A 14,436-nucleotide genomic window follows, 5' to 3' on the forward strand; every position below is an offset into this window, starting at 1 on the left:
GGATAATAAGCATTGGTGAGAATATGGAGAAATAAAAATTTTCATAAATCACTGGTGAGAATGTAAAGTGGTACAGCCACTTTGGAAAAAAACTTGACAGTTTCTCAAAGGTTAAACACAGACTTACTATATGATCCAGCAATTCTACCAATTCCTCCCAAAAGAAATAAAAACATATCCACACAAACCTTGTACATAAATGTTGGTAGCAGAATTATTCATAATAGCCAAAAAGTGGAAAAACCCCAAATGTCTATCAACTGATGAACTGTTAAACAAAATGTAGAATATCCATAAGTGGAATATTTTTCCCCCTTAAAAGGGAATAAAGTACTAATTCATGCTATAACATGGATGGACCTTGAAGACGTGTAGTAAAGAGAACAGACACAAAAGGCCACATACTGCAGGATATTATTTTTATGAAATATCCAGAAAAAGCAAAACCATAGAGGCAGAAAGAAGATTTATAGTTGCCAGGATCTGTGAGATGGGAGAAATAGGAAGTGACTGCTAATTGGTATGAGGTTTCTTTTTGGGGTGATGGAAGCTCTGGAATTGGACAGTGGTATGGTTGCAGTTCTTTGTGAATATGCTACAAACCACTGTATATTTTAAAAGAGTGAATCTATTGCTATATGAATTGTATTACATTTAAAAAACTGTGAAGAAAACCCATCAAATACCAAATTAAAATGATTTTTATCTTATTTTGCTGGTCAGAATTGATAGTGTCCTTAAAAGATAAGCTATTTCCCTGTTTTAGCTGTCGAAACCAGTAGGAAAGGAAAATAAAAAAAAACAAATATTCAATAATTTAGTGACATACATACGATTTTATGATAAAAAATATTTCTGCCATACCTGTGCTTTTTTTTCACAAAGCGTATACACAGTTTCCAAATTTGGGTCATTGTGAAGTGGATGAGAATACATTCTATGCTCAAAAGCCTCCACTTTCTGGATAACTTTTTTCAGCCCTTGATCCTGAATGCCCATATCATCAATAGGATCTAATAAAGGAACACCATCAGGAAAACGTTTCTGAACTTCCTACAACAAAAAATTTAAAAATTATTTTTTTCATTTTATAGACAAGATTAGTTAAGAGTAAGTAAATATTTCCTTCTGTTTTTCTATGCACAAAGAGAAACATGCACTTAAAAATGCACCTCAAGTGGAGCTCAATTTTACATGCATATGTTTTTGAAAATTCCTTCTAAATTGCTGTACTATGATTTACTGATATAGGGATGTGTAAAATTTATTAATAACTCCAGTACTTAGAATTCAATAGTTCTGAATGTGGCACAACTTATGGATAAACACATAATTGTATCTTTAGGTTGTTATAACCTCTTATTGTTATAAATAATGCTGTATTTAACAACCCAACTATAAACTGTTTTTAATTTTCTCACAATTTCTTTGGCTGCTTCCTAGGGGTGCACTATGGAGTGGGAAGACATAAATTTTTTAAAGGGTTCCAGATCCCTATTAAAAAAAAATTTTTTTTTTAAACATGATTTATAATGAGCATGTGTGTTCAGAGAAGGGATAGGTCACTGTAGAGGCTAGTATCCCCCTGAGGCTCCTTCAGGGTCTTCAATAGGCCTTAAAGGTAAAATAGGATTTAGTATGTTAGGGATGAAAAAAAAAAGGTTATCCACATAAAGTTCTGTAAAACTGTCAGGAGAATTCTTCAATTCAGATAGCCTGGCTATCTATGGACCACAGCTTATTCCTACTCTAATGAAAGCATCCTGTTTATCTATCTGTTTTCTCAAATTCTAGTACAGAGCCTTTGCAGCACAGTAAATATTAATCCAAGTATTTGTTGACTAAATAAATGACAAAATTCCTTTTCTTCCTCTACTGGAAAATAAAATTCTAGAATGTCATAATTTTTCCTACTGAAAATAAAACTATTTATTTATTAGCTACACTAAAAAATGGTTAAAAGTCCTGGCATATGATTTTATACATAATATTCTTAATACAGTCTAGTTATTTTCACTCAACAAATAATAAAGCAAAATATATTTTGTATAGGGGCGCCTGGGTGGCTCAGTGGGTTAAAGCCTCTGCCTTCGGCTCAGGTCATGATCCCACTCTCTCTCTCTGCCTACTTGTGGTTTTTCTCTCTCTGTCAAATAAATAAAATCTTAAAAAAAAAAATATATATATATATATATAGTATAAAATAGTAGCCATGTTTTCCTCCATGAGATCTCCTTTAGTAACTTGCTTTGTTGGTATATTCAAGAAGTGGACAATCTACACAAAGATCTGCTATTATATTTTATTAAAAATGACACTTTATTAAAAGTATTAAAGTGTCATTAAAAATGACACTTTAGGGCGCCTGGGTGGCTCAGTGGGTTAGGCCGCTGCCTTCGGCTCAGGTCATGATCTCAGGGTCCTGGGATCGAGGCCCGCATCGGGCTCTCTGCTCAGCAGGGAGCCTGCTTCCTCCTCTCTCTCTGCCTGCCTCTCTGCCTGCTTGTGATTTCTCTGTCAAATAAATAAATAAAATCTTAAAAAAAAAAAAAAAGACACTTTATTAAAAATGCCACTGACAACAGTGTTTATAGTTTTTTTTTAAAGAAAGCAATACATTTTAAAGCATTTAAGTTGTCTTGCTATAAATCCTACTTATATTTACATAAAATTTATATTTAAATTTGTAAAATTAACACACGTACCTGTATTGATTTTAAAACACTCTGTCTATTATCCACTGGTCGAAGGTCTTTAGGAATGTAAAGCCTAACACTGCTGATGGCAGATAGAAGGTGTACCAAAACTGGAACAACCTACCAAGAAAAAGTTAAAGAACACTACAATTAAAAATGCACATTTTCAATCTCTGCCATTTCCTAAATTTAGCTTGAATCCTTAAAATGAAGCTGCATTCACAGTTTGTGACACACGTAATAGTTGATAATAATAATCACTGTGGAAGCTTTTATCTTATTAGAAGCTATAACTGAAAACTAAAGAGTAATTCAACCTCTAAATAACAAGCAAATAAATGGTACCTAAACATAAGTTATTCCTGCAATACAGAATTCATTTTCACCTCCTCATTTACTGGCATTTTTTGAACACCTTAAAGTATAACAGCCCTACAAAGGAAGGAAAGACTCCTGGTTTACCTTTAGATGGCCAAGTAAGGTTCATGTAAGCTCTGGATGGGCCAGAATGAAGAGCAGATGAAAAAAGTATTTCAACCAGAAGAAATAGTATACTCCATTAGACATAACAAAGAATCACCTATCTTCAAACTAACTTTAATGCTTTCTCCTGACAAAAATACCCTTCCCTCACCATCAAATATGACATTTTGCTTCCTTTAAATATGCTTCCTTTAAATGAGGGCATCTGTACACTGAGAAGTTAATACTTTCAAAGTCCAAATTCATACTTTAGTAAATACTATTTATTAAATATTAACGAATATTAAATATTAAACAAGTATCTACCAAAACTAAAATATTAGCACAGATCATACTCAATAACCAAAGAGAAAAGGTACCTGTTAAGTGTTAGTAAGTGAAAAAGATGAAGAATGAAAAAATAGAGAATGCATTTAAAGGGGATAACCACAACTTCTTATTTGAAAATGACCAAAACAGTAATACAACAAACTGTCCATTTTATTTTCTCAACTGTTAACAGCTTGCCATATGTGCTTTTTCTCTTTCCAGATAAGATTTTGGGGGGTTTTGGAGGGTGTGTTTTTTCTTTCTGCCTTCCTTGTTCCTCCTCTTAATTTAACCATTTGAAATTAATTTTCAGGTAACATGTTACTTCACCTTACCAACAAATACTTTATCATGTGTCTTCTAAGAACAAGCACATTCTCCTGCATAGTCACATATATCATAAAAATTTAACAATAATACATTATCATCTAATATATAGTTCATATTCAAATTCCCCCAAACGGCTCATTAATGTCCTTTATGGATACTACTACCACCACCACCACTTTCAGATCTAGCATCCAGCCAAGGATCATTTATTGCATTTAGCTGTCAGGTCTCCTTAATCTTTTAAAATCGAGAATATTCCCCACCTTTTTTGTTTTTATGGGTTTTACACAGTCATATAATTTCAAAGGTAAAAGTTACAAAAACAGAATAAAGAGCTCCTATGTGCCTGTATTCAGATTCACCATTTATTTACATTTGCCCCATGTGCTTTATCATTCTCCCTCCACACACACACACACCACAGTCACAATACAAGTATTAAATAGGGAAATTTAATGTTGATATGATATTGTTTTATCTATGGTCCATATTAAAATTTCACCTACTTCCCCAATACTATCTTTTATACTAACCTCCTTCCTTCCCACCATTCCATGCTCCAAACTAGGATGATGAATTAAATTCAGTTGTCATAATTCTTTATTCTACTTTAATCTGGAACACTTCTCAGTTTTTCTGTGCTGCTCAGGCTACTGATGTTTTTGAATGAGCTAGTTGTTTTGTAGAATGTCTCTGAATTTGAGTTTGTCTTAAAAGGAATCATCAGATTCGGGGTACGCATTTTTGGCAGAGGTGATGTTTTCTGTTCTTCTCATCAACATTACTGGTGATACTAACTCTTAATTCAGGTGGTTATCTCTAGCATTTTCTACTGTAAAGTTACTACTCTCCCCTTTACAGTTAATAAGAAATTCAGGGGTAGACTCATACTTTGTAAATATCCCATTCCTCACTAAATTTCCAACTCACAAGTTTCAGCACCCATGGATTATTCTTGCCTGAGTTCATTTGTGGTAGCTACCTAACAGTGACTTTTCTAACAGATTCATTCTTTCTATATTTTATCTACCTACCTACCTACCTAAGTATGGATTTGTGGATGCTTACTTTCATTTGATTATAATCTTTTAACATAACTTTAAAAATTCTCAAACTGTCAAATTTTTGAATGAGACATTATAAGGGCTAAACTGGCTTTACACCACCAGTTTGTGACCCATGCAAATCCTAGATCACTGTTTCAGTGGAAAGAGAACACTGAAGTGAATGTACATAATCCAAAATGGCAGAAAACCTCAAAATAATTCACTTGGCTTTAGGCAGGAAGTATACGCTTTGTGTATTTCAAGTTGAATTCATTTAGCACAAGTATTTGAGAATTTCCTTGAAAAAAAAAAAAATAAACACCATACAGAAAAGACTTGATTCAGAAGCAAGTCAGAAACTGCTCAATTTCTAATGTTTCCCACAATAAACATTATCCAAAAATGGTCAACTCATTCTTATTAATGGTCATTCTCATTAATGACAAGAAAGACACCACAAAAGTCCTCCAATAAAAGTCTCTTTAAGTACAAAGAAAGGAAGATCCTACAACTTAAGTTTTGTAAATAAGACGTTAAATGCTTAAAAACCAACTGAATAGTTCTCACGATAAATCTCTATACATAGATATTTAAAAACATAATACTCGCATAGCGTAATTCATGTAACTTTCTAGCCCTACTAACCTTATAAAGTAACTCAGAATTCAGATTCATCATGATGTAAGATTGGTTTATATAAATCCAAATAATCGTGTGGGTAATTATTGCAAATTTGTTAGAATACCAATAGCAGGAATAGACCTTTCCAATCTTTTCAAGCTCGCCATAAATCAATTTCCCCTTTTAAGATAAGCAAATAATAAGGTAGGAAGATATATGAGAAGTCGGGAACTTTAAGTGAATACAGTCTAAACGAGTTTCAGGCAATGCCATTTCTTCAAATCAAGACTATTAACTAAAATGTGATTTTTAAACTTTTCATCTAGGAAAGGTATTTTTATCTTATTTTATTTTTTGAACCAATGAACCAATGAAAGGTATTTTTTGAACCAACTACATTTTAATCAAGTCCAGGCAAAGTTATTTAAACTGATGTGTTTTATTAAATTTTCGATTTTTAAAAACTAAATGTGTGTCTTGATCTAATTTTCTTTCCAGGACTCTGGACATTAACCAAAAGCTTGCAGCAATCTAAAAAGCATTTAAAAAGCTATATTTGGTATCACACACACTCCCAAGTTAAAGGAAAGAAAATGTGGAAATCCCATTTCCTACTCATATCTCATGTAAAGGAAGTCTGGTTCAAACCTACCCAGGCTACATAGTAACTACAGTTGAGAGATGAAATTTCCTTATAAATTATTTGTGGAATGATTTCCATGTGTCCAGAATTCCTATTCAAGATATTAATTTATAAAAGCAAACAATATATATGTATTCCATCTCTTATGCTACAGTCCTTCTCTTTTTTGTACCTTTATCATTTAACCACATATAACAGAACCTACTTCTTTTTAAAAAGGGACATTTTGAGGTGCTTGGGTGGCTCAGTTTGTTGGCGTGTCTGACTCTTGGTTTTGGTTTGGGTCATGATCTCAGGGTCCTGAAAGCAGACTCCAAGCTCAGCAGGGAGTCTGGACTGATTTTCTCCCTCACTCTGCCCTTCCCCTCACTCATTCTCTCTCTCTCTTTCTCTCAAATAATGAATCTTTAAATGAATCTTTAAAAAACAAAAACAAAAAAGGAATGTTTCATGCTCTGTATATGTTGCTTCCATTGCCACAAATGCAATTCTTGTCTGAAAATATTTCTACAAATCAGGTGAATTTCTTAATACTTCTTTTATAAAACCTTCACTGATCTCCCTCCTCAAACACACTCTACCCCAGTCAGAGGATGCATTTCTGATGTTCAGCAAGTGGAACACAAAATATTCCCCCATTAAGCTGTAAACCCCTTGAAACCAGAGACAGTATGATATATATACTTCATGCTAACACACCTCCCCTTAATTTCCTGAAATAAACTGAATAAAAAATGTTAAAAGTGAATTATACCACAATCAAAAAAATGCTATAGACACAGTTTGTCTAGGATCCAATGACGTCTAATCTGCACAGGCTATTAAACTGAGACAAATCACGATTGTGAAGTACTATAAAGTTTCTTAGTATCTTTAAGTAAAATGGGAACAGCTGCTAGGCTTAAAATCTGAGCCTAAAAGCAAGACAGACAACAAACACGTTTTCCTTAAAATGCTAACTCTAATGAATTAGTCATTAGATCATTTTCTTGGAAGAATCTAAGCATTCACTGGAAAAGAACACCACGATTTATCATGTCTGCCATGAGAGAAAAAGAATGCTAACATGTATGCCACGTATTTGCCATTCCAAGTTGTAATAACTTTGAGTACAATGACTATCTGCTAAATTGTGGGAGTTTTACTCTTATTTACAGTTAAGCAGTCAATTGTAAAATAAACATTATGGAAAAAAATCATACAAGTTTCAATGGTGCTGGAATTCTATGGAACAAATTTTGAGATCGAGGACTAGAAACTAAGGGATAGCTGGGATTCAGAAGTATAAAATTATACTCTAAATTATTATTTTAAAACATTTAATAATGAACAGTCTCCTTAAATACTGCCAATTCTGGATTCCATTATCATCTGAACTAATCCAAAGCAGCAGCCCTCTGACTCTGCAGTGGCAGATTTTTAATTTTGATAAATCAAAGCTTATTATGACATATATGATTACAATGACATTTCCTTAAAAATCTAGGAATACACCACATACTTAAAGCAATGTTTTAGAATAACAAAATTCCAGTATATCAGCCTTCAAATACTTATGTGCCATCTCAAGGGAGAAAGCAGCAGAAAACTTATTTGAAGAAATAATAGCTGAAAATGTCCCTAACCTGGGAGAGAAAAAGAGACATGAGGGTTTAGGAAGCACAGAAAACCACAAATAAGATGACCTCAAGGAGGTGCACATCAAGACAGACAATCAGCAAAACATTACTATAATTAAAGATAAATGAGAGAATTTTAAAAACAGGAAGAGAAAAGCAACTAGTAACATACAAGAGAAACCCCATAAGGCTATCAGATAATTTTTCAGGAGAAACTTTGTAGGCTAAAAGAAAGTGGCATGATATACTCAAAGTGCTGAAAGGAAAAAAACCCCAAAACCTAGAATATTATTCCCAGGAAGACCATGATTCAGAATTGAAGGCGAGAGAAAGAGTTTCTCCAACAAACAACCCCTCACAACCCTAAGTCAAGACCTAAGCTGAGACCAAGAGTCAAACACTTAACCAACTTGGGCCAACCAGGCAGCCCAACAATTATAAATTTTTTATGCATCCAACACAAGAGCAGTTACGTATATAAAGCAAGTACTAAGTGACACAACTGGAGAAAGTGACAGTAATACAATAGTAGGGAATTTTAATATTTACATCAATAGATAGATCATCTAGAGAGAAAATCAATCAGGAAACAGTTGCTTTGAAAACACAGACTAGACAGACATATACAAAATGTTCCATTCAAAAACAGCAGAATAGAACATAATTTTCAAGTACACATGGAATATTTTCCAGGACAGATCATGTTAGGCCACAAAACAAGTCTCAATAAATTTAAGAAGGCAGAAATCATACCAAGCATCTTTTCCAACCACAATGGTATTTAACTAAAATTCAATTAACAAAGAAAAACTGGAAAAAAAAAAAAAAAACAACAACCAAAAAAACCCATAAAGACAAGGAGACCAAACAACATGTTACAGAACAATTACTGAGTCAACAAAGACATCAAAGAGAAAATTTTAAAAATACCTTGAGACAAATCAATACGGAAACACAACAACTCAAAATCTTTGAGATGCATCTAAAGCAGTTTATAAGTTTATAGTATGATATAGGCCTATCTCCAGAAACAAGAAAAATATCAAATAATCTACCTTATGCCTAAATGAACTAGAAAGAAAGTAAACAGTTATATAGGAAAAAAGATAGGAGGGGAAAAAAAAGCTCAGCGTGGAAATAAGTGAAATAGAGTCTTTAAAAAACAATAGAGAAGAGCAATAAAACTAAGTGATAGTTCTTTGAAAAGATAAACAAAACTGATAAACTTTTAGCCAGACTCATCAAGAACAAAGAGAGATAATTCAAAAAAAAAAAGTCAGAAATAAGACAGAAGTCACAACCAACACCAAAAACTAATGATAACAGAGTAGTCCAAAAACTATATGGCAACAATTGGACCATTTTTTAAAAGATATTTTTTATTTATTTGAGAGAAAGAGAGAGAGGTCACAAGTAGGCAGAGAGGCAGGCAGAGAGAGAGGAGGAAGCAGACTCCCTGCTGAGCAGAGAGCCCGATGCGGGGCTTGATCCCAGTACCCTGGGATCACAACCCGAGCGGAAGGCAGAGGCTTTAACCCACTGAGTCACCCAGGTGCCCCCAATTGGACCATTTATAATAAACAGATAAACTAGAAACATACAATCTTCCAAGAGTGAATCGAGAAGAAACAAAAAATGTGAACAGACCAACTACTAGTACTGAAATTGAACTGATAATCAAAAAATTACAAACAAATGAAAGTCTAAGACTAAATGGTTTCACAGGCACATTATACCAAATACTTATTTCCTTATTTTTATTTTTCTAAGATTTTATTTATTTATTTGACAGAGAGAGAGGGAGAGCTGGAGAAAGCACAAGCAGGGGGAGCAGCAGGCAGAGGTAGAGGGAGAAGCAGGCTCCCCTATGAGCGAGGAGCCTGACATGGGGCTTGATCCCAGGACCCTGGAATCATGACTTGAGACGAAAGCAGACACTTAACTAACTGAGCCACCTAGGTACCCCATTATACCAAATATTTAAATGAGAGTTAGTATCTATTCTTTGTCAAATTATTATTTAGAAATTGAAGAGGAGGGAATGCTTCCAAATTCATTCTATGAGTCCAGCATAATCCTAATTCTTAAACACACGAAGACACTACAAAAAAAGAAAATTACAAGCTTGTGTCTGTGATGAACACTGACGCGGAAATCCACAACAAAGTATTAGCAACTGACTTCAACAGTACATTAAAAGTTATCATTCACCGGGGCACCTGGGTGGCTCAGTGGGTTAAAGTCTCTGCCTTTGGCTCAGGTCATGATCTCAGGGTCCTGGGATCGAGCCCACATCGGGCTCTCTGCTCAGCAGGGAGCCTGCTTCCTCCTCTCTCTCTGCCTACTTGTGATCTCTGTCTGTCAAATAAATAAATAAAATTTAAAAAAAAAAGTTATCATTCACCATGATCAAGTGGGATCTGTTCCAGGGATATAAGGATGGTTCAAAAATCCATAAATCAACCAACACGGTATACCACATTTACAAAAGGATAAAAAAGTCATACCATTTACACAGGTGAAAAAAACATGTAGCAAAATACAACATCTGTTCCTGATAATAACCCAACAAAACTGGTATATACCTCAAAGTGATATAATACACATAACAAAACCAGCTAATACTATTCTCAATGGTAAGAAGCTGAAAACTTTTCCTCTAAGATTAGGAAGAAGGAAAACATAACTACTGTTGCCACTTTTATTCCACATAGTATTGGAAATTGTAGTCATAGCAATCAGACATAAAAATGAAATAATAGGCATCCAAATTGGAAAGAAAGAAGTAAAACTGTCACCATTTGCAAATGACACAGTATTATATATAGAAAGCCATACTCAACAAAAATTGTTAGAATAAACAAGTTTAGTGAAGTTGCAACAGGATCAATATTATCTGTTGTGCTTCTCCACACAGATAAACTGTAAAAGACACATTAAGAAAACAATCCCTTGCAATTGCACCAAGAAGAATAAAACATCTAGGAATAAAGTTAATCAAAAAAGTGAAAAGTGCCTGTACTCTGAAGACTATAACACAGCAATCAAAGAGAGAGAAGATGACACAAATAAAGGATAGATATACCATACTCAAGGGCTAAAAGAATACTGTTAAAAATGTCTATACCACTCAGGGCGTCTGAGTGGGTCAGTTTGGTTAAATGTCTGCCTTCAGCTCAGGCCATGATCCTGGAATCGTGAGATGGAGTTCTGTGCTCAGAGCAGGGTCTGAGCACAGACCCTTCTCTCTCTCCTACTGCCCCTCCCCCTGCCTGTGCTCTCTCTCAAATAAATAAAACCTTAAAAAAAAAAAAAAGAAAGAAAAGAAAAGAAAGGAAAACCACTCCTAACAATCTGCAGATTTAATGCAATCCTTATCAAAATTCAAATAGTATTTTTTGAAGAACAAAAACACATAATCTTAAAACACACACAATCTTAAACACAAAGATCTTGATGCAGAATCATCAAGTCAAACAGCCAAAGCAATCTTGAGAAAGAAGAAAAAAGCTGGAGCTCAACACAATTTCAGATTTCAAACTATACTACAAAGTTGTATAATCAAAGCAGTATGGTACTGGCACAAAAAAACCCCAGATCAATGGAACAGAACAGAGTTCAGAAATAAACCCATCATTAAATGGTCAATAAATCTAAAAAAAAAATGAGGTAATCAGAATGTATAATGTGGAAAAGAGAGTTTAAGTGACAAACAGTGCGGAGAAAACTGGACAGTCACATGCAAAAGAATTAAACTGGACTACTTTCCTATACCGTATAAAAAAATGAATTAAAGACCTAAATACAAGACCTGAAACCATAAAACTCCTAGAAGAAGGAGCATTTGGGTGGCTCAGTTAGTTAAGCATCTGACTCTTGGTTTTAGCTCAGCTTGAGATGGAGCCCCATGTCAGGTTCTGTGCTAGTCGTAGAGCCTGCTTCAGAGTCTCTCTTTCTGTCCCTCCCCCGCCCTCACTCACATTCTCTCTGTAAAAAAACAAAAAAAACAAAACAACAATTTAAAAACCTTCTAAAAGAAAACATAGGTACTGTTGCATTAGCAATACTTTTTTTTTTTTGGATCAGGCTCCTCAGGCAAGGACAACAAAAACAAAAATAAACAAAAGGTTCTACATTAAACTACAAAACTTTCACAGGACAAAGGAAACCATCCACAAAATGAAAAGGCAATCTACTTGATGGGAGAAGATATTTACAAATGATATCTCTAATTAGAAGTTAATAATAATAGTAAAAAAAGAACTCATAAAACTAAATACATATATAAAATCTGACTAAAAAATAGGCAGAGGACCTGAAAAGACAGGCTTCCAAAGAAGATATTCAGAGAGCTGACACACACATGAAAAGATGCTAACCATCAGGGAAATGCAAATCAAAACCACAATGAAATATCGCCATCCACCTATAAGAATGGCTAGTATCACAAAATTAAGAAGTAGGTGTTGGTAAGGATGTGGAGAAAAGGGAACCCTCATGCACTGTTGGTGAGAATATAAATGCATACAGTCACAGTAGAAAACAATGTGGCGGCTCCTCAAAAATTAGCAACAAAAGTACCATATGATCCAATAATTCCACTTCAGGGTATCAACCCTAAAAAAACAAATACACTAAATTGAAAAGATACATGCACCTCTTTGTTTATCGCAGCATTATATATATAACAGCCAAGATAAAAAGCAATCTATTGTCCATTAACAGATGAATGAATAAAGAAAATGTGTTACACATACACACATAGAGTAATATTACTCAGGCATAAAAAAGAATGAAATCTTGTCATGTGTAACAACATGGATGAATGTGCAACACCTGGTTATTATGTTAAGTGAAATAAATCAAAGATAAATACTTCATGATTTCACTTATATGTAAAATCTAAAAAAACGAAAGGAACAAACAAACAAAACCAAACACACACTCATAAATACAGAGAACAATTGGTGGTTGCCTGAAGCTAGGTGGGTGAGGTGACAGATGAAACATGTGAAGGGGATTAAGAAGGGGATAACTTCTATTTATCAAATAAGTCACAGGGATGACAAGTACAGCATAGGAAATACAGCCAATAATACTGTAATAACTTTGTATGATGGCAGATGGTCACTACATTTACTGTGGTGAGCATTTCTAATATATAAAAATGCTGAGTCACTATATTGCAACCCTCAGATTAATATATTATGTCAACCATACTTCAACTAAAATTCTGTTAAAAGCACATGTAAATTAAATGGTTTCAACTAAGGAAACGTATGCAGGATTTTTAATTATCAAATTCCTGCTTCAGGGGTGCCTGGGTGGCTCAGTCTGTTAGGGGGCTGCCTTCGGCTTGGGTCATGATCCCGGGGTCCTGGGATGGAGCCCTGCATCGGGCTCCCTGCTCAGCGGGGAGTCTGCTTCTCCCTCTGCCTACTGCTCTGCCTACTTATACTCTCTGTCTGTCAAACAAATAAATAAATCTTAAAAAAAAAAATTCCTGCTTCAGTATTTCATAGGAATACAGTAAATAGGATGAAGTAAAACTGTAACGTTATTTCATCACAAAAATGATAAAACATCATTACAGTTCAAGTAAAATCCAACTTCATGTGAAAATTTATATTATTATATTCTCTTTATCTTTTACTTCATCATTATTTACCTGACCCAAACTTGATAATAGAAAGAGATTATTATTATTATTTTTAAAGATTTTATTTATTTACTTGACAGAGAGTGAGAGAATAAAAGTAGGCAAAGCAGCAGGAAGAAGGAGAGGGCAAAGCAGGCCCTTCACTGAGCAGGGAGCTGGATGCGGGGCTCGATCCCAGGACCCTGGGATCATGACCTGAGCGGAAAGTGGAAGGGAGGCACTTAACCAACTGAGCCACCCAGGTGCCCCTAGAAACAGAGTTTAAATCTCATAAACCAAACTTCTGATATTTTAGATGGCTTAAACATACCCTTAAAAGCCTTGAAATCTTCCCATTTAGAAATCAAGACAGTATGTTCATTATAATCATATTCATGAAATCTAGTGACTATAAATAATTCAAAAAGTATTTGAAATCTGAAGATGGAAAATAAAATGCAAACCTGCATCTCTCCTTTCTCATCAGGTTTAGCTGGTTTTGCAGCCTCAGTAGCTGAATTTTTCAAACTTTCTTTGCTACAGCGGAGAAGTACTTCAACTACATATAAAGGATCCAGTTCACCGGAATTAGGCTAGAAAAAAAAACAAGAAAAAAGAAGCTCATTACTTCTTAAATCCTGGCCCACAAATTTTAAGTTCCAAAGGTACAGGGACTATGTTCTCAGTATTTAGCATTATGAATGGCACATATAGCACAGGAAAAGTTTATTTCATGCAACGAGGGCTGTCCTTCATCCTTCAACACGTTCCACTAGATGAAAAAAACAGAAATACTTGACACTTATGAATTCAAATGAGATTGAGTGTGTGTATGTTCCGGGTGGTATGGCTATAGACTTGATACTTATGAATTTAAATAGAATCAGCAGCCCTCCCTCTCTGCCCATTTCCCTGCTCACACTTTGTCTCTCTCTAAAATAAATCTTTAAAAAAAAAAAAAAAAAAAAGTACGAACCGTTAATTGACATAAAATGCCATTTTAAGTTTCCAATGATTAGTTTATAATTTTATTTAATGTTATAGAATTAGA

General features: G+C 34.3%; 1 protein-coding gene across 1 annotated transcript in view; it reads right to left on the reverse strand.

Annotated features, from left to right (window-relative positions):
- The window catches only part of MTREX (Mtr4 exosome RNA helicase), a 100,563-nt gene that overhangs the window by 24,739 nt on the left and 61,388 nt on the right, over window positions 1-14,436 (reverse strand). Inside the window, exons 19-21 of the mRNA XM_082725988.1 lie at window positions 13,850-13,978; window positions 2,706-2,816; window positions 865-1,053 (exon numbers count right to left, since the gene is read on the reverse strand). Coding sequence (XP_082582114.1) covers window positions 865-1,053; window positions 2,706-2,816; window positions 13,850-13,978 — 429 coding nt within the window. The remainder of the gene's footprint in view (window positions 1-864; window positions 1,054-2,705; window positions 2,817-13,849; window positions 13,979-14,436) is intronic.

The sequence above is a fragment of the Mustela nivalis genome (genome assembly GCF_964662115.1).
Source record: "Mustela nivalis genome assembly, chromosome: 3".
NCBI classification, from domain to species: domain Eukaryota; kingdom Metazoa; phylum Chordata; class Mammalia; order Carnivora; family Mustelidae; genus Mustela; species Mustela nivalis.